Source organism: Quercus robur, chromosome 7 (genome assembly GCF_932294415.1).
Source record: "Quercus robur chromosome 7, dhQueRobu3.1, whole genome shotgun sequence".
In the NCBI taxonomy this organism is placed as follows: domain Eukaryota; kingdom Viridiplantae; phylum Streptophyta; class Magnoliopsida; order Fagales; family Fagaceae; genus Quercus; species Quercus robur.
Genome location: NC_065540.1, coordinates 5,392,876 through 5,420,049, shown reverse-complemented (window position 1 = coordinate 5,420,049; position 27,174 = coordinate 5,392,876). Strand labels below are relative to the sequence as shown.

At 34.4% G+C, this 27,174-nt stretch overlaps 1 protein-coding gene across 4 annotated transcripts; it reads left to right on the top strand.

Moving 5' to 3' along the window:
• On the top strand, positions 1 to 23,826 carry LOC126691895 (probable CoA ligase CCL10). 4 transcript variants are annotated; one of them, XM_050387218.1, is made up of 8 exons: positions 34 to 122; positions 18,216 to 19,182; positions 19,723 to 19,912; positions 20,734 to 20,879; positions 22,063 to 22,130; positions 22,239 to 22,341; positions 23,102 to 23,216; positions 23,582 to 23,826. In XM_050387218.1, the coding sequence occupies exons 1-7, from the start codon at positions 88 to 90 to the stop codon at positions 23,213 to 23,215; spliced, it is 1,623 nt and encodes a 540-aa protein (XP_050243175.1). In that variant the 5' UTR covers positions 34 to 87; the 3' UTR covers position 23,216; positions 23,582 to 23,826. The 4 variants fall into 4 exon arrangements, with proteins under 4 accessions (XP_050243172.1, XP_050243175.1, XP_050243174.1 ...); XM_050387217.1 differs by lacking the exons at positions 34 to 122; positions 23,582 to 23,826 and adding an exon at positions 23,261 to 23,387 and having other exon boundaries at positions 17,649 to 19,182; XM_050387216.1 differs by lacking the exon at positions 34 to 122 and having other exon boundaries at positions 17,651 to 19,182.
• The last annotated feature ends 3,348 nt before the right edge of the window (positions 23,827 to 27,174 follow it).

Genomic DNA, 27,174 nt, shown 5'->3' with positions numbered 1-27,174 from the left:
CCTTATTAACCTCCCATCTCCAAAGTTCAAACCTCTACTTTCCCGAGAAACAAACAATTCGCACATTTTTCCACTCTCCAAACACCCATGGCAGCAGCCACCTTCAACCCCAAAACCCAAACCTACACCTCCCCAAGACCACCGATTCACCTCCCGACCAATCCCAACCTCTCTCTCGCCACTTTCCTCTTCCAAAACTCCTCTTCTTTCCCACACAGCCTCGCTCTCATCGACGCCGATACCGACGACACCCTAACCTTCCACCAGCTCAAACTCCAGGTCTCCAAGCTCGCCCACTCTTTGCTCCATCTCAACATTCACAAAAACGACGTCGTCCTCATCGTCGCTCCCAACTCAATCCACTTCCCTGTGTGTTTCCTCGCCATTGTCGCTCTCGGAGCAATTGCTTCAACCTGTAATCCTTCGTTTACCATTTCCGAGATCTCAAAGCAAGTCCAAGACTGTAACCCTAAGCTCGTTATCACCGTCCCTGAACTCTGGCACAAAATCAAAGAACTAAACTTGCCTTCCATAATTATAGGTTCTTCGAAATCTATGAGTTTTACAGAAACGCCAAGTTCGAAGATTTGGTATTACTCTGAACTGATAGAAATGTCGAACGTGGAGTGTGATTTACCGGATAAAACCGTGACACAGAGTGATATAGCGGCGCTTATGTACTCGTCCGGCACGACCGGGACGAGTAAGGGAGTGATTGTTTTGCACAAGAACTTAATCGCGACTTCGCTGATGGTGACAGCAGATCAGGACAGTAATGGAGATCCGAGAAACGTGTTTCTGTGTTTCGTGCCGATGTTTCATATGTTTGGGCTGTCGGTGGCGATGTATTCGCAGCTTCGGAGAGGGAACACGGTGGTGTCGATGGGGAAGTTTAAATTGGAGAAGGTGTTGTGGGCGGTGGAGAAGTATAGGGTGACCCATTTGTGCGCGGTTCCGCCGGTGATGGTTGAGCTGGTGAAGCAGAGTGCGGTGATGAAGAGGTATGATTTGTCGTCGTTGAAACAGGTCAGGTCCGGTGCAGCACCTCTTGGGAGAGATGTGATGGAGGAGTGTGCTAAAAACATCCCTCATGCCGACATTTGTCAGGTAATAATACTGGAATTGTCTCTGATTTATTTGTCCTTTTCTTTTTGAGTTTTAGTTCTGTGCCATAGACTCTAGAGCAATCAGATCCTGTTGCCACATGACAAGTTGGGTCGTAAAATTGTGGATCTTTACGTGTCTCTAATATTACACAAAAAATATTTAACGTTTACTAAAGTGACAAATTATTAATTAATAGTAGGTAAAAATGTGATATTTGTAATAGGTTTAATTGTTTAAATAAAAATCAATATAAGCTTGTGAATTCAATTATTGTAAAAAATATTGTCAATTTTTTTTTTTTTTTTTTTTTTTTTTTTTTTTTTTTTTTGTGTATACTAACAATATTTATTTATTTGGAAACTATGATTTCTTCCAATTTCCAAACTCCTCTTCTTTCCTCCCATTATTTACCTATCACAATAAAAGCATTCAAAGCAAAACCGTAAAAATGCTAAAATGTTATTTTTTAGCAACACAAACAATAAAAGCATGATACATCAAAGATGCTAAACTTAAAAATTTTAGCATATAAGTTACAATAAGCTGCCATCTTTAGTAACTTACTATATCTCCAAAGTTATAAAATATATTCATTTTTTATTCCATTCTCTCTCTTCTACTCTTAAAAAATTATTTGTTTCTCTTTTTTCTCTATATTTCCGTATCTCTCTCTTTCTTCTCACCTTTTTCTTTATTTGCTTTCTCTTCTTCTCCTCTAGCTCAAACTCTCTCAATATATATATATATATATATATATATATATAGATCAATGGCGACATAGAGTGGCTGGTTTGGTAGTTGTGGTGGTGGTGGAGGTTGATTTTGGGAAGAGGTATACAGCCAACCCACCAACCCACCAAAACTTACCTAACTCAACCCAACCCACCAAGCTGGGTTAGTTTTTAGTGGTTGGTGGGTTGGGTTGGGTTATGAAAATTTTTTTAATAGCAGGTTAGGTTGGGTGTGGGTCATAACAATCATAAACCCGCCTAACCCGACTCGACCCACCTATATATTGAAAATTTAAATTATATATATAAATATATTATATAATTAATAATGTTTTCTCATATTCGACTCTTCCTATCTAAAACCCAATTACCTTACAAGCCCTAACAATCTTATTTCTCTCTTTGCCACCTCTCACTCCCACTCTCCCATTCCTCTCCTATTTGTTTAAAACTGAGTTGGGATACTAGTTCATGTGTGTTTTGTTATTAACTCAGTTGGATATATTTTGTTTATAATTGAGTTAGAATACTAGACCAACCAACCCATGGGTTAGATTTTTTTTTTAACTCACCATAGTGGGTTGGGTCAAAAAATCACCTCAACCCGACCAAACCCGACCCATGCATACCCCTAATTTTGGGTAATGGGTTTGGTGGATGTGGTGGTGGTGGTGGTGGACTGGTGGTTTATAATTTTGGGTTGTGGGTTTGAGTTTCGGGTGGGATGGCTAATGGTGGGGTGGCTGATTTTTTTTAATTATATGTGGTGGTGATGGCTATGTGGGTTTGTTGGGTTGAGAAGAGATAGATGAGTTTGATGTTTTGGGTGTGGTGGCTAATGGTGGGTTTAGGTTTTTGGTGGGGTGGCTGATTTTTTTTATTTTTATATTACACCAGTGGTGGTGGTTGTGTGGGTTTGTTGGGTTGAGAAGAGATAGTTGGGTCTGATGTTTTGGGTGGGGTGACTGGTTTTTTTTTTTTTTTTTTTTTTTTTTTTTTTCTTTTAATATACTTGTGGTGGTGGTGGTGGTGGTTGTGTGGGTTTGTTGGGTTGAGAAGAGGTAAGCGTGTTTAGACCGTTTGGTGTTCGATCTTTGATGGCTGCTCCTACTTCAAAGAAGAGAGAGATACATAGAGGTAGAGATAGATAAAAGATTAAATAAAGAATATTTAAATGAGGTGCTAAAAAAATAAAAACTTTGACGTTGAGTATATTGTAAAGCAATGTGTTAAAATAGATAAAAATAGGTTTTTGAAATGTTAAAAGCTAAAATATTTGCTTTCTTTGATGTGAATGCTCTAAAGTAGTTAAAATCATATCGTTTAGGTTAGGTAAAAAACATGAAGGGCAAATCACAAATCACAACTTACCCACTTGTGGTTTGATTGAAATTTAAGTTGTCTACTTGGTTTAAAAATTGACACTTTGTTCACTTGAGATTTAGCCAAAATTTAAGTTGCCTATCTGTGATTTGAAATTCCATCATGCAAGCGTTTTGATGGATAATTTTTTTTATCTTATTTGATCTTGTATTTTTATGTTTTTTATGTTTTTGAAGGAGAGAAACATAAAAGTAGAGAAAAATTACGTATTTAGGTTTGTTTCATGGTTTTCAGACCTGGATTGTTCATTGAACCATAAAAGGAAGAAGTTCAAGGTTTTTGAGGTCGAATCGAAATCAAACTGTGATGATATTACAATTAATTTAATAATTATTTTAAATATAAATATAAACATTAAATTAATAAAAACAGAAAAATTAACTAAAATAGTCTAATTTAATATAAAGATCTATCTTTCAAATAATTTTTATATCATAACTTTCACGAGACAAATAAGAAATGTTAAATTCTAAGCAAATATAAATAGAGTATATCTTTATTTATTTACATGTTAATTAGTAAAACTTGTGATAATAGTTGTGGGGGGGTATAAAACCGGGAAGCCCATGTCAATGCCTACGTTGGGCCCAAGGCCCGATCCAAGGAAGGCCCACCCCTTGGCCATGGGAAGGATCCTCCTTGGCCATAGGAAGGACCCTCCTCGGCCATAAATGTAGCCGAGGGCAAAGGGAGCAATTCGACCCTGGTGATGACATTCCGGGTCATTTCGCCGAACAGGAAAAGTACTAAAACGACAAAGAACAAGGAAAAGACTGTCATTACTGCAATTAAGTACCTTGCACCTGACAGAACCATACTTTTCAGCTTTTACAACCATCCCCAACCACTTTGGGTATAGGCTGATGGGACAAGTGTCAGCCCTATAAAGCTGAACCTACAGGTGGACGTTCGAAAGAGGGGAAAATGCTAGTATAAAAGGAGGAAGAAGCAGTCCAGAAAGGGGACTAGGACCAGGTCCAAGAACCGGAACCACCCAGGTCGTGCCGAGGAGGAAGTCTTCTTTGATAAGCTCAGTTCACCTCTATGCGATCATCATGAACACCATTACTAACGACTGTCCGTTCACCAAAGCCTAACTTTTTAGCCCACTCTCTACAAATTCATTGTATCGGGCCCGCTGGTCCAAAATCCCACCCACCGTATGGTATTGGGCTGAAAAACAAGACCCTACAATAGTAATAATAATGAAAATAATAATAATATAATAATTATTATAATATAAGAATGAGAAGGACACTTACGGCAAATGAAATAAAATATTTAAATTATCTAATAATTTAAAAATTAAAATAATTATTTAATAATTTATAATTATAAGTACATCTATTTCCAAAAAAAAACTTTAAATATTATAGCAATACTAGTATTATAATATTTCACACAACTTTTGCTACAACTAGTTATATGATAAGTTATGAGCAGTGAAAAAAATTGTGAATATATGTGGGTTCACATTTTCATCCCTCACAACTTATGATAAAGATAGTTAAAAATATTGTAATATTAGCATTATTCTAAATATAAATTTATTGCAATACGTTGCAATCTGGCAATACACGTACATTATGTCACATCACGTTGGGCTCAAAGGCCAAAGCTGAAAAGAAGTAATGGATTCAGCTCATCTTTTATTCAAAAATTAAAAGTATTCAATATTTCCAATGCTAGTGTCAGTGTAGTCATGTGGAGAGCTTAGGAAACTTCAAAAACAAATACAAAACAAGGAAAGAGAAAGTGAGAAACCCCATACATAACAAAGTTCATCAAAAAAAGAAAGAGGGAATTAAGTCATTACAGAGTAGTGGAGATGGGAAAAAAGAAAGAAAGAAGAAGAAGCAGTTGCTTCATGGTGCCACCCCTGCTCCGTCACCGTCTTTTTCCTTTTCTCATTTTTCTCTGTTTTCTTTCCTTACAAATGAGTTCCAGATCTGAAAAAAATGAAATTGTACGAACCACAAAAATCGGCCACGGTTCATAGACTTATACAGTCTGGCTACGATTTGAGCGGTTTTATGCTTTTTTCGCATTGAAAGGTTCTTAGTTCTAATCGAACCACTATAGTAAGAGGTTCACAGTTAACCAAGTCGGACCATATGGTTCGGTCTAGGTCTGAGAACCATGCCCTATTTTTAACCGATATAGATTATAAAAATTTAATTGAACTAACTTCAAGTAAGTATATAGTCAAATTTTAAATTACAAATAAACAACTAAATAAATTTCAGCCAAACCAATAAATTATAATTTGCCCAAATACGAAATATGTCCGTATGGATCAATCATGTATTCATGTATACTGTTTTGGGCATGACGTATTAAACAAAATAGTACATGGCCTTTGTTTGTTTGTTTTTTATAATGGGTTTTGTTAACAACAATCTTTTGCAGCTTTTTGCTGCATTTATTTTACTTTTTCAGCTTTTTGGTAATTTGCTTAACAATTGTTTATCTTTTTTGGCCTTTTTTTTAATAACTTCATACCCAATTTGGAAAACGTTAACCAACACCGTAATATGCAATTGGCCGATAAAGGTAACATCCTCTACGTACATCATCTATATTGTTTCTTTTGAATTAGATTTTTAAATGCTAACAAGAGATAAGGTGTTCCTCTCGACCAATTACATCCTACTTTTTACTTCTGACTAGAGGTAAGGTGTTCCTCTTGACCAATGACAATTTTTTTAGAATCTTTGTTTGTTTGTCGAGTAAAATCTTTGCCACAATTTTTTGGTATCAATTGATGATTGGAATGCTTTTACATGGCAAACCTATTAATAAGTACCCAATTATTAATTGACACTCACAGTGGCGGAGCATTGGAAATTAGATAAAAATTTGTTAACTTGGCCACCCTCATTTTTTTTAAAGAATCAAATGCAAATTTTTTCATTAGAATGGGAATCAAGATACAGCAAATTCAATGCTCTCTCAAAATTTAAGATTAGCCCTCAAATTGTTGAGTTAGTCAAAATTACACTTTACCAATCTGAACTATACACTAAATTACACTTTGTACCCTAAACTATCCGACTGCACATTTTACATCATAAAATATCACACTTTGCTCCACGATATTATTTTTGTTGTTATATTTAACATAATCTTGTTGTATGTAACAAGTAGTACATGCTTCTTGATTAGGTGGAACAAAATTAAAAAACTGAAACACCATTCTTTGAAATCAATTAAAACAAAACCCAAATTTTTCCACATCCCCCTTTGTCTTCCGTGTATTACCTCCTTCTCAACTCGAGCAGAAGTTTAGTAGCTCATTTGGGAAGGTGAAGGCACAGAGAGCATAGGAACATTACAATGGCTATCTTTTAAGCCTGCTCGAACTTTTTTATGATAAGCCTATAAGCTGAAAAGGTCAACTTTTCTCACAAATTTTCAACAAACAGATATTGCTTCATCTATCATGGAAGCATATTATAATATAACGGATAAGTTTTTAAATTTGGTATCAGTAAAAAGAAAAAGCATATGATAAGCAATACATGTAGAATTATGCATCAAGCTTCTCTGTGGTAGTATGTTGCCAGAATGCTCACATCTTGATTTCAAGTGCATTATGTTGTATTCTGGCAGGGCTATGGTATGACAGAAGCTTGTGGAGACATCTCATTGGCAAATCCAAAGGAAGGATGTCGCCTTTCTTGCTCAACTGGAACACTCCTTTCGGGAGTTGAATGCCAAATAGTTAGCTTGGATACATTACAGCCTCTTCCACCTAATCAATTAGGAGAAATCTGGTTTCGAGGACCTAATATGATGCAAGGTTGAGTTTTTGGATCAATGTTTCTTACTAGATTCCTAGTTTTGACAGGGCATATATTGATTTCTCAATCCAAAGTACCTTACAAACCTTATTTTCCCCCCTTAATCCATCCAGTAGTCAAGAAAGTTTATGTCACTGATTTTGCACATTGCTAATGCTTAAATAACAAAGTATGCGACTAGGGATTATATATACATTTGCTTGTGTTAAACTAATGATTGCCCCAAAAGCTTCTGGCTTTTCTTGCAGGGACTAATCTTTTGGTCGTGGAGATAGAGTGGAGTTAGAGATCGAACTCAAGATCTCTTACTGTGATACAATGCTAAATTACCAATTATTCCAAAAGTCTAAATTGTTAGAAAATTGTGAATTTAGTCAATTAACCATAACTCTAAGTTCTAACAGCTTGCAAACTTTTGGGATAGAGTTACTTGAGTATGTTAGGGAGAGAACACTTTGAGAGACTCATTGGTTATATTACTTTTTTCTTATAGATTAAATATAGCTAGTATGATTCATGCAATGTCTCAAAATCCTTCTTTCAGGTTATTTTAATAATCCACAAGCAACAAAGCTAACAATAGATGGACAACGATGGCTGCACACAGGAGATCTTGGATATTTCGATGAAGGAGGACAATTATTTGTTGTGGACCGAATTAAGGAGCTCATCAAGTGTAATGCCTTTCAGGTAACTTATCCTTTATTGATTGTTAAAAGAGAAGGTGTATGTAATATTTCCAACCATTTCTTGTGAGAAGATTAAAGCTTCTTGTTTCCTTTACATTTTATATTCGCAATAGTTATCCTAACAGTGCAGGCATCTGACCCTGGGAAAGTTTACATTTGCTCATATAGCAAATATTGGGGAAATTAGACATATTCTTCCCCAGTGAGCAAATAATCCATGAGCCTCTTAGATCACTTTACTGATTAATGAAAATTAGCTAATCTGCTTCATTTGATACTATTCTCAAGTACTTTTCCTTACTGAGAAAATATCCCCCAAAGTGCTATATATATATATATATATATATATATATATAACTCTTACTACTGATGACTTGTCACCATGTCTCTCCAGTCATCAGAAAAGCACTTTCTTCTATGAGTCATTAATTTATCAATGCCTCTGTTTCTCCGTATGATTTTTTTACCTTTTGTTAGGTGAGTATATAAGTTGGCTTGTATTTGTGTTCAGGATCATATACATCAACTACAGCCAATCCCAAGTTCAAAAAAAAAAAAAAAAAAAAATGAGAGTTGCGATAGGTTGGTGGTTAAATTAAAATTTATCACTTCATTATGAATTATTATTAGGACTTTTATAGGCTTACCGTTTACTTTATATTAACAATGTAAACTTACATCGTAGACACACAAAATGTGTACAATGTTATAGACATTTTGCTAGTACAATGTAAACTAAAACTTTTCCTCATTATTACTATAAAAGGTAGTGCATCATCTTTTACTTGACTGTTTGTTAGGTGGCACCAACAGAGCTTGAAGGGCTGCTGCTTTCTCACCCTAAAATATTAAATGCTGTTGTGATCCCGTAAGTAGGAGAGTCATATAAGTTCTCTGTCATAATTTTCCTTATGCTTTATAAGCAGTGATACATGTCCATCTGTTGCCTTATCTTTGAATCACTGCATGACAGTTTAATTACAATTTCAACTTTCGTAGATTTCCTGATGCCAAAGCTGGTGAGGTCCCAATTGCATTTGTTGTGCGTGCACCAAACAGCTTGCTAAAAGAAAAAGATGTTCAGAAATTCATTGCAAAGCAGGTATTTTATTTTATTTTTGGGATGATTTTAATTGCAGTGATGACAGTATGCTGTATATATCTTTTGAGGAAATAGTCATTTTCAGTGAGGAACATCCACTCCTAAATTACTTATCTAGTGTATCATATATGTTTATCAATCTAAAAACCTAATATATGATAAGAGGGTCACGTGTCTATTTAGCTGTAGGTTGAATAGGATAAGTGCTTATGAGTTTGTGAGTTAAGGTTGATAGGGTTTTGGGTATGAGCAAATTATTTTGATAATGGTGGAGATCTTTGTGTGTGGGATGAATGTGAGAAGAGAGTGCTGATTAGGGATTGCTATGAGGGAATCCTTCTTCCAAGAAAATAGAGAGAACCGGATGAGAGAGAGAGAGAGAGTAACAAAGTACATCAACTTGTCAATTATGACTTATGAGCTCCAAGTATTACAAGGAAGCTTATTTACATTGCCAAGCTCAACTCCTATTGGTTGGTCATGTCCTTTTTAGATGATTGAGCAATTCATTTCAAAAGAATTGAAAAGTCATGTACAACAGAGTACCTAAGCCAAAGAACTGAAAGCAATAAGCTCCAAAACAACCTACACCAAAATAAGAAACATTGAATGAAACAGGGGCCAATCTATAGATGTGTCCCTAAGAACAAAATGAAAAACAACCCCAAAAATCAAATGTGCTAAAGGTGTGTAATTAAGTTTGTCACCATATTGCCAAGAACTTACTAACACCTATTAGTATTTTCAACGAAAACTTTCAAATTTTTATTCCTCTATCACTATAAGTATTGAATTATTTAAAAATAAATAAATAAAAGTTTGTCATGATATTTCATAAATGAATGCGTATTCTTAAAATGTAGTGCTACAAATTCTACAAGTTTTACCATATGAAGCTTACAAATTGATATGTCATCAATCTCAAAAAGACAATTTAAAATTTATTATGAAGTGGTCGAAACCAATCAATCACATTCATTCTCAAATGTCACTCACATTAGTTCGTAAGCATTAAGTTTGTCACCTTATTGCCAAGAACTTACCGACACCTATTAGTATTTTCAACGAAAATGTTCAAATATTTCTTCCTCAATCATTATAAGTATTGAATTATTAAAAATAAATAAAAATGTTTGTCACAATGTTTCATAAATGAATGTATATTCTTAAAGAGTAGTGCTACAAATACTACAAGTTTTACTGTATGAAGTTTACAAACTGATATATCATCAATTTCAAAGAGACAATTTAAAATTTATTATGAAGTGGTTGAAACTCATCAATCACATTCATTCTCACATGTCACTCACATTAGTTCGTAAGCATTATGCGATAAAACTTATAACATCTTTTGTATTTTTCATTCTTTAAAATTTGATTTTTTTTTTCCTTCCCTTTTTGCCTAATATAGGTGGCGCCATACAAAAGGTTACGGGCTGTAGCTTTTGTAAACAGCATCCCTAAGTCTGCTTCTGGAAAGATCTTGAGAAGAGTGCTCGTAAAGAAAGTCCGATCCAAGATATAAGGAACGAAGGTTGTATACTTGTATTATAATCTACACTATTACTTAAATGATAACCGGTACTGTGAGGTGTTCGTTAAGAATAATTTTTTATGGAGTTCACTTAATAAAATATTGATATAAATTGATGAAATGACTAAAAATAGTATTGGTGAAATTCAAAAAGTTGATTTTATTGGCTCTTAATCCTATAAAATAATACTGTGAGGTGTTTGTTAAGAATAATTCCAAGATATAGGATTAAAAGCCAATAAAATCGGTAAAAAATCTGACAAAAAGTTGACTTTATTGACATAAAAGTTGTTCCTTAACGGGTACCTTGTAGTGCACATTAACACTATCCATTCTAAAATACTAGCCTCGTCACACGCACTTTGCGCATGTGATGAGGCTTTTTTTTGGGGGTTCACCATGACAATGTGAGGTGAATTCTAAGTAATAGTTATTAGAGTAAATTCCACAAACCTACCCTGAGGTTTGTGATAATACTAATTAGGTCCAAAACATTCTAAAACCTACCAATTTGGTCCTCAAAAGACAATTTTGTCCCTAACTTTCTTTCTCTTTCCCTAATATGTCTCTGTTCCTCTCCCCTTCTCATTTCTCTTTCTCTCTCTCTCAAAACCCATCTCCCAACAAACCCATAACACCCACAGCCGCTAGAAAAGCCACTGACCACCACACTCATGTCATCTTCTTCGACAATAATTCTGGCATATTTGACTGGGAACGAAAGGCTACTCCTACAGATTGAGTTGTATAGTCTCTCAGCATCAAGAGGAACAGTATTCTGAATCAAAACATGCCAAAACTCATCCTCAAGTCGAGACATCGCGTGTTGAATCGCCGAATAAGCCTAATCCACAATCTCTGAATTGGACCTCACCGACAACTCATCCATCAGATTCAAAATCTCATCAATCGTTGACAAATACTGTTTGAGAGAGAGAAAGAGAAGAGAGAAGGGGAGAGGAACGGAGACAGATTAAAGAAAGAGAAAGAAAGTTAGGGACAAAATTGTCTTTTGAAGACTAAATTGGTAGGTTTTAGAATGTTTTGGACCTAATTGGTATTATCACAAAACTTAGGGTAGGCTTGTGAAATTTACCCTAGTTATTAAATTCGATCTGACCTGGCTGGTTAGACCAATAAGTGAAACAATACTTTAAGCTAGTATGATTGTTTAATCGAACCAGTAAAATTCAATAGGATCCAACGATCCTCTAAATGAGTTGTTGTGACCGATCTAATTTTGTAATTTTGAATAAAATTACCTTTATGAGTTCACAGCAATACCCTTTTTTTGAATTTAAAGCATAATGGAAAGAAGAAATTTTATAATGAGTTTGATGCTTGATTTTTCAATAAAAGTAAAATTTTAAGTTTTAGCTCATATTGTAATCCATGAGATTAGAGCAATTAGTATGATGTGCAATATGCATAGAATATAACTTTGAATTGTAAAATATGCTTTTATTCTTATAATTTAAAAAAATAATATAATGCAATGAGATTTTATTTAGCAAAGATTTTACTACAATATAACATCCCTTAATTTTTTTTTTCCTGTTAGACCTAGAGTTTGAATTATATTAGGCGGCTTATTTTTTAGACTTAATTTTGATTAATAATTTAGACTAGCTTATTTTGATCAATTTATGATTTCTTTAAATTATTTTTATATAACTATGTAGTTCGACTAATGACCTACTAGTTGATCCAATGACCCAGTGAGCTAGCTCTTAAACCAAGTTAATGTTTGGTCTAAGTTTAATGACCATGTGAATGGAGTCCAATGAGTAAATTACAAAATTGCCAACAAACCCAAAAATTAAGATCAATATATCTTACAATTTATAGTTAATACAAAACTTCATGCTTATCAACGTCTTCTATCGGTGGATTTAGTCAGTGCCTTCTTCCAAGCTTCTTGTTTTAACTAATCACATTTTTTTAGTTTGTCTATTTTCATTCATGGAGTATATTCCAGAAGGTGACCCTCTCATTATTTCTCAGGCGGCAGGTGAATACCCTCCACCTCCATCTTCAATTGGAAGAGTTATCTATGGTATTATGGCTACAATTCATGACTTTTATCATATTGTGATTTCTCATGTTCGCAGGTAAGGAAATAAACCAACACATTTATTAGCAAAACATACTTTAAGCTTTAATAATTTTTTGGCTTTGATTGAAAAGAATCATTTTTTTTTTTAGAACAAGCTCTTCGCCATGATATATTGTTACTTTTCATTTTGAAGAAAATTCTTCATCTACGTATATATAGGCTGAGTTCCTATTAAATATAAGATTGTTGTTGTGATTTTTTTTTTCTTTTCCTTATTTTCTCCTTATTTGATAAATGCAGTATGCTCGTGTCCCTGAAATGAAAACCGTGCTCTTATTTATTTATTTTGGGGGTCATAATGTCATATATCAAATTATCAATGAGTTTATTTTATTACTTTTTGTCCCTTTTCTTTTTTGGATAAAAAATCAATGAGCTAAATGATTTCCTAAACTCTATGACTTGTTTGGATGGAGAACAAGAGAGAAGAGTACTAGAGGGGAAGGGAGGGAGGCGTTTAACAACTTCAATTTGCCTTGTTTTAGATTTTTTTTTTTTAATGATACTTCTATAATTAAAACAATAATCTATTTATTTCGGGGTTATGGTATCATATTTCAAATTATCAATGAGATTTTTTTAAAAGTACTTTTTTTCCTTTTTCTATTTTGGTTCAAAATAAATAAGCTAAATGACTACATAACTTTATGGCTAGATTGGGTGGAGGAAAAGTTATGTATGGCTAGAATGGGTGGAGAAAAAGAAGATTACTAGAGGGGAAGGGAGGGAGGTGTTTAATTAACCTTAATTTAGATTTTTTTTAATGATAATTCAATAGTTACAATAATGGAGGGATTTGGGTCATGATTCTCTGATTCTCCTAAGAAAGAAACACAAATTATGACATTGAGTTACAAGACTCTTAACAAATTTTTATTATTTGTTTTTTCCCTTAATGAAGGGATCAAAAAGGGGTTTTAGGGGATTTTTTTTTTTTTTTTGGTGGGATAAATAAGATAGAATTTCAAACTTATGGGGTTTACTCCATGAAGATTACCCTTATTATCAAACTAAAACATTAATTTGTTTCTGGTGTAGATAAGGATTGAATCACAAATCTCTCATTCAATATGTTTGAGAGGATTTAGAGTAATAATTGTTTAATGTAATAAATATATGTCTATTTCTTTTCGACAAAAAAAGCATGAATTACGGCGCAAATGATGAAGATGGCTCCACTGAGAAATTAACAAAAATTGATTCAAAGCAAGGCAAAGATGAGAAAATAAAAGGGAAAACTAAATTTTTCAAGAGAACAAGAGGAAATAAGTAAAACAAACACAAAACGAGTAAACCTCATTTTATAATTTATAGTTTCGAGCATATCATATGTTTTGGGTGGCGGCGGGGGGGGGGGGGGGGGGGGGGTGGTTTGGGAACCCTTGAACAAAATTCAATCCAAAAAAACAAATTGGGCCTAAGGGCCCACCATCATAAAAATAAAGGCCCTATAAGTCTTAAATATTATGAGCACAAACACAACAAGAGAGGATAGCCCCTTCGGCCGACCCTCAAAAAGAAAGAATTCTCTTGGATTGAGCCTAAGGGCTTAGGCCCATACTCGTAATCTTTAAAAACAAAAGCCCTTTAAAAAAATTCTGATTTTGCAACAAACAAAGACAAGCCTAAAAATTTAAAAGATTTAAGCCCAAAACTATCCCTTAAAAAAAAAAAAAAAAAAAAGCTCCCAAATTACAAGTTTCTTTTCAAAAACTCAAGAACTCATACTCCAAAGTTTCAAAATTTTCATGATCCAAAAAAATTCGAACACTATTCCATAATTCACTTTCCATTTAATAGCAAAGAGATGTTTAACACAAAAATTTCTCTGAATCTTTTGGATTCATTTCATTGGTCTCTTTTGGCAGCAAAGAGGTCCTATAATAAAATACTCACCTCTCTTAGTCTTTGGACACAAATTAGGTTTTCAGCAAAGTTTAATACTCAGAATATTTTCGTATTTATTTTTAAATTTTATATTACAAACTCCCCTTGGATGGTCAAGAGATTCTTAAGCAATTCATTTGAATTGTTTGTTTAGACAGTCAAGGAATTCCATGATGCCCCAAACATATTTTCAACCTCCCTTTGGGATGGTAAAGTGGTTCACATCAAATGCATTATTTTCAAGTTTTCTCACTCACCTTTTGACAATTCAACGGTTCATCTTTTCGTATTTATTTTTAAATTTTATATTGCAAACTCCCCTTGGATGGTCAAGAGATTCTTAAGTAATTCATTTGAATTGTTTGTTTAGACAGTCAAGGAATTCCATGATGCCCCTAACATATTTTTCAACCTCCCTTTTGGATGGTAAAGTGGTTCACATCAATTGCATTATTTTCAAGTTTTCTCACTCACCTTTTGACAATTCGACGGTTCTCAAACATGTTCTTGGAATTTCCATACAGTTAGTTGTAAGATTTCAAAAATACACTAACACACATTTTACTCCAATGAATAAAAAATTCTAAACATGTAATGACTCGAGAAAGAGCTAACCATATCTATGTTGTACCCCAAAATGATTAGTGACATGACAATTGAGGCTCATTAATGTAATAACTTCTATAACCTAGTTTGATCTAGTAAACACATGATGTAGTTCATTGAGGCATACATGCCAATCCTATTCATGTAGCTTGAGATTTGCTTTCCCAGGTGCTTACTTGCATGGAAATGCTTCTCTTATTTTCTGATGGAGATTGGAGCACTTTACTTCTCTCTCTTTTTCTCTCTTACATCTTTGGGTTAATGGGTTTGTTGTGGTCTGAGACTCTCTGTCTCTGTCTCTCTCTCTCTTTATCTGAAGGCTGAAATGAGACTCTCCCTCTCTCTCCTTTATCTGGTTCTCTCTCTTTCTCTTTGATGTTTGAACTGTAATTGATTTGGCTTAGCTTTATTTTATAACTTTATTTAATTATTTGCCCGTGTTTTGACTTTATCCGTTGGTGTTGGTGAGTTACTGAGTTTGTCTTTTAGTATATTGTGATTTGTGAATTTATGTGATTGGTTCTTGTGAATGGGGGCCATGGGGCTTGTCTGTTGAGTGGGGGGTGGATGGGGGCCATGGGGCCGGGGTGGGATATTTGAATTGGGGGAAGTAAAGGCATGCAGAGGCAGTTAGCCTAACTTACCAATAAAAGACAAAATTCAATTATGTTAGGACTTAGGCACCAGAGAGGCAATGGGTTATGCACATGGGGTGTGTGTTAGTGCACAGTGGGGTGTGTGCTAATAGTTAGTAAAGAAAAATAATGAAGCAACTAAACAACAATAATTAATAATTTAATTAACCAATACATTATAAAAAACAAATAAACTAAATTATGTTAGGCTAAACAATAATTAATAATAATTTTATAATTAATGAAACAACAATATAACAAATTATAATCTATAAAAGACAAACAAATTAATGAAACAACTAAACAACAATAATTAATAATTTTATTAATATTTTAAATGAACTTATAGTTTATTATTTATTCTTTTGCTATAATAAACAATGAAATATATTGAAAGAAGTTTTTCGATGAAATATATAAAGAATGAACTGCGCAATCAAATAGGTGATCAGTGGATGAGTGATTGTTAATTTGGTTGTGTATATTGAAAGAAATGTAGTTTGTAGCATTGATAATGAGACTATCATACAACGATTTCAAAATATGAAAACTCGTAGAAGGTAATTGTAAATTTTATGTATTTGCGTGTTTTTTTTTTATTGTTGTTGTTGTCAATATATAAATTTCTTTTTTTATTAGATAGTGTAATTTATGATTTGTAAGGAACACTCTTAGAAAAATTCCTAAAGTCGCCACTGGCATGAAGTTCATCCTGTTTTATGAAGTACTACATTGTGGCAAATCCAGTTTTCATGGGATTCTAAGTTCAAACAAGAAAAACAAGCTTTAGCGACAGTTCACTTCTTTCCTCGACATCCAAATTAGCAGCAGAAAAAGGAAGTTCCATTCAAATCAATTCTCATTGATCACTTCACTTCTCTTCCTAACTCAAGTTGCCAGACACACTTTAAAGTTGCCTTTCTTTGTTCCTTGTATGAGTGGATGATGGATTCTCTTTAAACTATACTTTTTCTTGTATACATTTTTTGTACTTGGGCTTTTTTATATCAGACATACCCAAAGTAAAATTCCTTACCTAAGTTCTTCATCTGAGTTCTAAAATTTGCACATTGCATGGAAAAATTGTTTGTGAGGTGTGGGGGGCAAGGACCGAGGTTCAAGTCTCCAAGAGGGAACTTCATACACATATACACTTAAATTATATACACTTAGATTAGGCTAGAGTAGAAATTCTATCTTGTATAAATAAATAAATAAATGAATAAAAAATTGTGAAGATAACTATCAACGTGATATAGAGTCATAAGGAAGAAGAGTTGCTTTTGTTCACTCTTCTTCCTTTAAATTCAACATTTTCAACTTTGGTATAACTTTCTTTTGCCTTTTGGAACTGGGACCTAAAACGGTTCTTTGATTGTAACATTTTTGAAACTATTCCAAAAACTCATTTTCAAATTTAACATTTAAGAGAGAATTTTGTGATTTTTTTTAGAGACACCAAAAGCATTTTATTTCTTACTAGCTTTTTTTTCCATGTAAACTTGTGAACTCATAAGAAGCCATGTGTATGAAAATTTAATTTAGTTTACTGATGTGATGTGTAGTTATTTAGTCAAATAATCATCTTGATTAACCCGTAAAAGGTGAAAAAATTTATATTTCAGTTCAAACAGTCATATATTTTTCTTGTAGTGGAAACCAAAATTGAAATGGCAAACAATACCCTTAATTAAGGATTAGAGAAATTCACTTAAAGGCAGATTGATTATTTCAATAAGGTTTAGATAATTTATTGCATGTACTATATAGTATAGGACATAACAGCATAGTGTAAGAATCTCACTTACACTATCTGTCTCTTTTTATTAATGGCCTCCAATCTAAAAAGGAAAAAAATGGAAAAGGCCTCTTCTTCCATTCTGAAATTATTTCCCATATTAACAATATTGGAAAAAATGAAATTTAAAGAACTAATTATCTTCGGTATGATGGTCACTTCACAAGTATAAATACTTACAGGATGTAGGGAAAATGGTCAGATTCAAATCTTCAAGAAGGACTTTGGTAACCATGCTTAATCTTCCTGCTTGAAATCTGTCTTTTATCAGTTGCCTGAAATCCAAAATGAGGGTAGAGTGAGCAGAGCTATTAAACATACTACCCGATACCCATTCCACCACTACTTTAGCATCAACCTAAATTTCTACTGCTAGCAAGTTTAGAGAACAGCAAGTTTTCAGAACCATCTCGCTAGGCCCAAAACTCAGCAATCAATATTGCAGGTACCTTCATTTGATCTTCCCCTTCCCCTCGATTGAGAGGGCCGGTAAGCATTAACTATTGCAATAAAAGCCATGTGCAAGTGCAACTATCACTGTCCAGTTATTAGTTACTAGTAGTTATTACACATGTCAACTTGTAGACTATTTCAGCTCAATTATTGCCATCATGTGAAAAAAAAACATTGACTATAGTCTAATTCCTATGATCCTATCTCTTCTTTTTTTACCCGGGAACTGGGAAACTCTTGTCTTGTCTCTTCCTATTCCAAGGCATTGCTATTTCCTCAACTTTCCCGAGAAACAAACAATTCCCACAATTTCCCACTCCCGAAACACCCATGGCAGCCAGAGCAGCCACCTTCAACCCCAAAACCCAAACCTACAAATCCCCAAGACCACCGATTCACTTCCCCACCAATCCCAACCTCTCTCTCACCACTTTCCTCTTCCAAAACTCCTCTTCCTTCCCACACAGCCTCGCTCTCATCGATGCCGATACCGGTGAAACTCTAACCTTCCACCAGCTCAAACTCCAAGTCTCCAAGCTCGCCAACTCTCTGCTCCATCTCAACATTCACAAAAACGATGTCGTCCTCATCGTCGCTCCCAACTCAATCCACTTCCCCGTGTGCTTCCTCGCCATTGTCGCCCTCGGTGCCATCGCTTCAACCTGTAATCCTTTGTACACCATTTCCGAACTCTCAAAGCAAGTCCAAGACTGTAACCCCAAGCTCGTCATCACCGTCCCCGAACTCTGGCACAAAATCAAAGAATTAAACTTGCCTTCCATAATTATAGGTTCTTGGAAATCTACGAGTTCGAAGATTTGGCATTACTCTGAACTGATAGAAATGTCGAGCATGGAGTGTGAATTGCCTGACAAAACCGTGAAACAGAGCGACACAGCGGCGCTTATGTACTCGTCCGGCACGACCGGTACGAGCAAAGGAGTGATTCTGACGCATAGGAACTTCATCGCGGCTTCGCTGATGGTGCCAGCCGATCAGGACCGATACGGCGACCCGAGAAACGTGTTCCTCTGTTTCTTGCCGATGTTTCATATATTTGGGCTCTCGGTGGTGACGTACTCGCAGCTTCGGAGAGGGAACACGGTGGTTTCGATGGAGAAGTTTGAATTGGAGAAGGTGTTGTTGGCGGTGGAGAAGTACAGGGTGACTCATCTCTTCGTTGTTCCGCCGGTGATGATTGCTCTGGCGAAGCAGAGTGTGGTGATGAAGAAGTACGACTTGTCTTCGTTGAGGCAGGTCGGATCGGGCGCGGCGCCTCTCGGCAAGGATGTGATGGAGGAGTGTACAAAGAACTTGCCTCATGTTGATATTGTTCAGGTAATTTTGAACAGAGTATAATGAAATGTGTTCTTTGGTATTAATGTAGATTGAGTATCTCTGACTTAGATAAAACTTAATTAGTATTGCATACTAATTTTTACAGTAATTTGTCATTCAATTTAACGTGATATGTTTGAATAATCTTTCATTAGAATAAATGGTTTGTGCACTAAGCTATAAGTTAGTAGGATTGAGAGGTATAGCCAACTTCCCAAGGGGTATATTTTAAGCACCGAGCATAGAGACATTAAAATGGGTATATTTTAAGCCCATTCGAACATTTTTATGATAAGCTCATAGGCTGCGAAACTGAACCTTTGTCACTGAGTTTGAACAAACATATTATAAATTTATAATATAATATAAGGGTAATGGAAGCATATTATTATAATATAAGGGATAATGTTATAAATTTGGTAACAATCGAGAAAATCATATAATAAGCAAGACATGTAGAATCATGCACTCTACCTTGTCTGTAGTAGTTTGTAGTGAGAAAGCTACGTCTTGATTTGAATTGCATTATATTATTGGCAGGGATATGGTATGACTGAAACTTGTGGAATCATCTCATTGGAAAATCCAAAGGAAGAATCTCCCCTCTCTGGCTCAACTGGAACACTTGTTTCAGGAGTTGAATCCCAAATAGTTAGTATAGATACATCAAAGCCTCTTCCACCTAAACAATCAGGAGAAATCTGGCTTCGAGGACCTAATATGATGCAAGGTGGATTTTTTTATGCAATGTTTCTACTTAGATTCCTACTTCTGACAGGGCATATGTTGATTTCTCAATTCAAAATTTCTTACCAATAATTTTTTTTTTTTTTTTCTTAAGGATCCATCCAGTAGTCAAGATGCTTTATGTCACTAATTTTTTATATTGCTAAATGCTAATGTTTAAATAACAAAGTATGTTAAATAATGTAGCCTTGAATTGTCGTTATAGATCAGGCAGCAGTAAACACATTAATTAGATGGTTCACTGTGGGAGTTGCTAAACTAATCTTCCATCTTACCACTTTGTATTTGCCACATTAGTCTGCATATGAATGTTATCATTTAGGCTCATATGCTCAAGTTTATCCGTACTCGTTTATGAAACATATGAAGATGGTTTAACACCCAGCTTATGTTTTGTGAAGAAATATGTGAAATAGGAATGAGACATTCAAAGTAAATGTATTGGGAAAATCTTAGAATCACTGTTGGATGCAGTTGTTTTAAAGTTCTGATGGATGTTAATTTCATTTAGTAGAAGTTGACATTACAGGTTTTATACTTTTAGTGGTAAGTTAATCTGGTGACTGGACTACAGACCCTCCTTGAAGTCTTCACCTAGCCCTTGAACTCAAAACTCTAGTAAAAACTCAAATGTCCCAGCCCAAGATAAAGAACTAAATATATAAAGAAAGAGGATGTTGAAGGAGAAGAGAAGATGACATCAGTCATGTTGATTACAAAGTTATATTATTGGGTTTATTACTTTTTTCTCTTATGATTATATATTGCTAGTATGATTCATGCAGCATATTAAAATCCTTTCAGGTTATTTCAAAAATCCAGAAGCCACAAAGCTAACAATAGATGGACAAGGATGGGTGCACACAGGAGATATTGGATATTTCAATGAAGAGGGACAATTATTTGTTGTGGACCGAATTAAGGAGCTCATAAAGTGTTACGGCTTTCAGGTGACTTATCCTTAGTTGATTGTTAAAAGTTCAGGTGTATGTAATCTCACTAAACCATTTCTTGTGAGACGATAAAAGCTATCGGTTTCTTTTAGAATTTCTGTTGACGATGAAGACCTAACAGTGCCGGCATCTGACTTTTGGAAAGCTTTACATTTGCTCATATTGCATTTCTGGGGAGAATACATATGTTCTTCCCCGGTGAGTGAATGATCCATGAGCCTCCTGATCATGTTATATATTTTAAGGAGTAATGAAAATTAGCTGACCTGCAACATTAGCACTAATGTTCTCTGCTTCATTTGATATTGTTGTCAATAGCTTTTCTTTTTTCTAAGCAAAAAATGTCCCAAAGTGCTATATAACTTGCTCTACTAATGATTTGACACCATATCAGCAGTCATCTGATTAGTTTGGAAATCAGAAAAGCACTTTCTCCTATGAATCAGTATCAAGAATTTTGTTTCTGCACATCTATTATCATGATGGTTGCAGTAGGTTGTTTGCCAACCTAAAATTTAGTCACTTTTTTTTTTTATTTTTTTTTATTTTAATAAATTATTATTTTGAATAGTAGGTCGGTATATTTTCTTTTCAAGTGTTAAGATTTTGGGTCCGAATACCATTCTAAATGTTGGCCTTGCTCGTTATTCTACAGAATTTCTGGATCCTGGAGATAGCTATTTCTTCATTAAACTACTGTATTTAATCATTTTTTAATCATTTGAAAGTTAATAGGTCCATCTTCATAATCCAAGGTACTTGAAGGATTTTAGGTAATGTAAGTGTGCTTAAATATTTGGTACTGCTGAGTTTGATGTATAGTTGAATTCTTATGACAAAGGATGCAACTTTGGATTGGTTCTCAGGTTAATATATTGTGCCTTGGTTCAATTTCCCCTTGATGTCAAACCAACCTAACCTAATTGTTAGAGTTACTTTGTTATTTCTGTATTAGCTTGTTATTATTTTATATAAGGGTATTAATGTAGTCTTGCCATATCACTCTAATAATAGAAACATGCACTATGCTGAGGAATTGGTTGATTAAGCCCTAAAACCTTTTCTCTAATCTTTCTCCCTCCACTATTCTTTCCTCTCTTTTACTTCTAATATCTCATATTTTACAACTTAACTCTAATTTTGCATTTAAATTCTATATTTGCACTTGACTGTTTGTTAGGTGGCACCAGCCGAGCTTGAAGGGCTGCTGATTTCTCACACTGAAATATTAGATGCTGTTGTGTTCCCGTAAGTGTCATACTTTTCCCCATGCTTTATAAGCAGTTATGCATGTCCATCTGTTGCCTTATCTTTGAATAACTGCATTAGAGTTTAATTTCAATTTTGACTTTGTAGATTTCCTGATGCCAAAGCTGGTGAGGTCCCAATTGCACATGTTGTGCGCTCGCCAAACAGCTTGCTAACAGAAGAAGACGTTCAGAAATTTATTGCAAAGCAGGTAAAGGGTCTGCAAAGCATCATTCAGCATGAAGGAATTAGGAAGGGGGAAAAAACCAACCCTTTTCAATGATTGATTTGATCTTGAATAACTCAAGCATGCAGTAATTCTTTGGGTGATATCAATTGCAGCAATGGTAGTATATCTTTTTAAAGAAATACAGTCATTTCAGTCAGGAACTCATCCATTCAGAAATCACTTGTCTATTTAATGTTTACCATTCGAAAAATCCCTTTTCATTGGGTCATTTTATGAGATCCTCAGTAGTTATTACAATTGCAATTGTCTTAACAAAAAATTGTTCTGTTGATAGTGGGATATGCCTCATGCTTCTATGACTATGAGGCCCTTGGTGCAACATCTTGGATTTGTGGAACCATAACCATGCAGTCTCTCTTTTATTAGTGTCATTTGGTGTAAAGTCCTGGCCAGCAAAATTCTTAATTCAAAAGTAAATGTCCCAATACCTAATGTATGATATTTCATATTTGCGAGTTAATGTGTACTCTGCACGGGTGTGTTGGCCTGGAGATAAAGCATTGCCACCAAATAGTAGATGCTCTGGCCAAATTATATGACTTCTATCATCTGTTCAAGAAAAAGCCAATTTGTGATATCTAATATCTTCTGCTGCTCATGATGCTTGCATAAATTAAGTTTGTCGCCATGTTTCATGAATGAGCACATACTGTTAACCACTGATGAAGAGGCTCAAACATTCCTTTGCTTGAAATTTAATCAGTCTTTTTGCCCTGTACAGGTGGCGCCATTCAAAAGGTTACGGGCAGTAAGTTTTGTTAACAGTGTCCCAAGGTCAGCTGCAGGAAAGATTTTGAGAAGAGAACTCATAGAGAAAGTCCGATCCAAGATATAAGGTACATAAGTTGTATTACACTAAAAGTCCGATCCAAGATATAAGGTACATAAGTTGTATTACACTATTACTTATACTGAAATGTAGAAGCCCTTCAGGAAAAAGCCCTTCTAGAAAGTGTATCTTTCTTTGTTTGAACTATTTAAAAGCTTACTCATTTAGCACCACCCCCCCCCCCCCCCAAAAAAAAAAAAAAAAACAGAAATATAAAAGCCAAGAGCATGTAGTTTAATGCTCTTATCTAATTCTCTCTAGGGAAAGATCTTGGGTTTAAATCCCACTTATTGTAAGTTTGTAACACAAAAAAAAAATTATGAAATGCATAAACGTTAAGGTGAATGGAGCCTTGTTTGCTGTTTTTCACAGGGCCATAGGGCATCAAGGCTGCATGCAATCTTGTTTTAGCAAATGCCTACCTAAGGTAAATGGATTCGAATGGGATAAAAAAATTTATTAAAGCTACTATCTATTTTGTGTCACATGTACAATAGAAGATTTATGTAACAAATTTTGTAATTCATGACACATCCATTTGTAAGATTTATTTATTATATTCCTAACCTTACTCTTCTAATAGAGGCCCATAAGTACATGATGAAATTGCCCACAAACCTAGAAATTAAGTTAGAATAATTCTTACGATTCAATAGCCATTTTATACCAAACTTCATGTTTAAAAATGTCTTATTCTAGCTAAGAATCTTGTAATTTAACTGATACTTCTTGGCATTTGTAATAAAGATATTTATGGTTTAAATCCCTTTTCATTCATGGGTGGGGGATTAAGAGTCCAAATCCCACACCCATGAATGACAGGTGGAAGCCTAAACGACTATGTAAGAGTAAGGTTGTAAACGAACCCAATCAATCCGAGTATTAAAAGTTTAAGTTGGTTTATTTAATTTTATTTCAAACACGAGCCAAGTTCAAGCTCATCACCAAATAAGATTATATGTTCAATCTTTAGTTCATTGTCAGGCAAGTTTGAGTTTGCTCATAAGCTACTTTTTTAACTTATTCTTTTCCTATTTATTGTAAAATTATAACTAAAATGTTTTACCTCCTTACAAATCTATAAATTTTTACTACAAATGGATTGTTTATGTTACGAATAAACTTCAAATAATAATTTTATATTATATAAACTAATTCACAAACTTATCCAATCCAATTTCAAGACTAAAATTAATATATTTTTAAACATGTATACACAAATATATAGCTAATTCAAGCCCTCATGTTCAAAGTTTGTTCACGAACATATTATTATGCTTGAGCTTAGCTTGTCTACTAAACAAGCGGTCATAGCCTAAGTTTTACCTTGAGCCGAGCTTGAGCCGGTTGATTTACAACGAAACGTAAGAGAGAGACCTAGAGCCACAAACGACCACGGCCTGAAAATACAGGTTTTTAGATAGTCGTCTCTGTACCTAGCAGACTTGTGCACACTTACAGAGAGTGGGTAATATAAGAGCAAGAGAATAAATCTCGACAATAGAATTAATCAAAAGACGGTGAATGTCGGCGAACAAAAACTGAAATGAGTGAATAAAGCAGAGTGTGCGCTTAAAGGCCTGACTTGTTGGTGCTCCTGATTTAGCCAGCAGAACATCCATTATACTCTGTCTCTGACATTTTCACGACCTCGGCCTCTCTCATCACTGTCAACATTCAGCACTTTCAGCAGTGGCAGACGAAGAAGAAGAAGATTCCTAGACATAGTTCGGGGTCCCAATGGGATAATCATGCCCTTCATCTTGTCCATCCTAATTAACTTTCCTTACATTTTCAAGCTGTGCAGTTCTTACAACTCATGCTTTACTTTTATACTTTCTCCGACTGCTTTTGGCCCATTCTTTTTCTTTTTCTTCTTTGTAGTTTTTTTTTTTTTTTTTTGATGAAATTTTCCTCCAAATCATTTGACTTTACTAAGTCTGAGTTTGGATAGCATTTGACTTTACTAAGTCTGAGTTTGGATAGCAAATGCTGTTGGTATTTGCGTTTTTTCTTAGGTCCCGTGCATTATTCACGGAACCCGCAAGTGCGGAATTCAGTAAATATAACTTTAAAATTAGGTCTCACAGGCACTATTCATAGTTTAAAATTTATTTTCAACAATAAGTTTTTAGTTTTCTACAATAAGTTGTATCCAAATAGATTATTTGACTAAAAGTAATGTTATTATGAATAAGAGGTGTATTGGAAAAAAAATTCCTCATTCGGATTTTTTATAAATTCTGTTACGATAAATCGTGCAATAGGTTTATGTATGAATGTATCTAGCCTCTCACAAGCCCACATGCTGTGAGAGGCTAGATGTATACACCTCTCGCATGATATACCTTTTTTTTTGTTCTACTATACACACCAAATAAAAATTTACATATTCTTTCACAGACTTGCCTCATTGATATCCACCATAACCCAAAATATACACCATTACAGTGAGTTTCTTTGACAAAATTAAAACAAAGGAAAACTAAATAATGGGCCTCTAAAAAAAGAAAAGACTAATGGGCCTTTTCTGGATCTTTTAATGTTAATAAAAAAGTTGGTTTGGACTTTGGATTCTAATTTAAGAGTTCTGATGAGAGGTTCAAGAAAAGCTTTATCCTATAACTTCTTAAACGAATGCTTCAAATATAAAGAAGATTACAAATAAATCATCAGTTATATACAAAATCTTCGAACAACCCTTCATAATTTTGAACTGTCAATTCCTCTGTTGATTAGTTTCTTGTGAGTTGCAATTATTTGTTTTAAAATAGCTTACAGATTCTGATTTTGTTATCATTCTTTGTCGTCCAATAGCAAAAATTTTTGTTATCATTCTTTGTCGTCTAAGAGCTCAGGCCTATATAATAGTAGTGAGCTCATTGGTGACAGCCCAATGCCCGACACAATGTACAACAATAATGTAAGATAAGAACCAAACCCAAAATATGTCAAGGCCAAAATGATACTAATATAAACAAACAAAAATGTAAAGGAAGCAATAATGTAGCCATTTAGTCATACACTGTCACTGCTGCCTCTATAATATATGACACAGTCTATTTTCCATTTCATTCACTGCATTTGTGAATCCATGAAATCTTTGCTTTCAAAGAAAGAAAAATTGGTCAAAAATCGTAAATTCATTGCAAAATTGTTAGGTACAAAGTTGAATCTTAAGGCCAAGAAATGGGGTCCAAGTGCTTTTAAATTTTCTTGGACACTTCCCTTTCTCCTACGAAGATTTTGATATGAGAATTGAGAATTGAGATTGCTACATGCCATGCTAACACAATAATTCATTTTAGCACATGCACCACGCATTTCCTCTTTTTTTTCTTTTTTTTTCTTTCTTTCTTTGTTTTTTCAGCGAGCCGTTTGAAAAACTTAGGCCCCTCCATGGCCCAATCTTGTCAGCCTTTTGAATCCTTGGTCCCACAGTTGCTAATCAGACTTAAGCTTTTTTAACTAACTTGTTTTTATGGGTCCATTTTACTCTCTATTGGCCCTTGCTTTGACTTGGTTGCCACTTGCCCTGTACCTTGGTGGCTTGGTTCACATGAAAATAATAACTCAACCAAATTTCACATTATTTCTTTCATAATTGTTGTGGTGACAACCCACAAACTAATAGCCTATGACCTCGAAGCGATAACTATGAAAGTGATGTTAGTGGTGTTTTCATATGAAAGCGATGTTAATTATAATCTACTATCATTGATTTTTGACAAAGCGAAATTATGTCATAATCGGTTTGAATATTACGTTTTTTATTTTTTATTTTTGGATTTTAATTCACCACCCTTGGACTTTGACCTCAATGGGAAAATATATATATATATATATATATATCATTATCTACTAAACACTCTAACTAAGATTCATTTTCAATTTGATCTCTAAATTTTATTTTATTTTTTAGTAATTTGCATGTCTCCAAATTTTCGGATAGTATTCAATGTAGA

Excerpts from the sequence above, each read along its gene's own strand:
- LOC126691895 (XM_050387215.1), top strand. The coding sequence starts at position 88 with ATGGCAGCAGCCACCTTCAACCCCAAAACCCAAACCTACACCTCCCCA. Across the intron at positions 1,108-6,833 it reads CTCATGCCGACATTTGTCAG|GGCTATGGTATGACAGAAGC; the intron begins GTAATAATACTG and ends GTATTCTGGCAG. Across the intron at positions 8,816-10,226 it reads AGAAATTCATTGCAAAGCAG|GTGGCGCCATACAAAAGGTT; the intron begins GTATTTTATTTT and ends TGCCTAATATAG.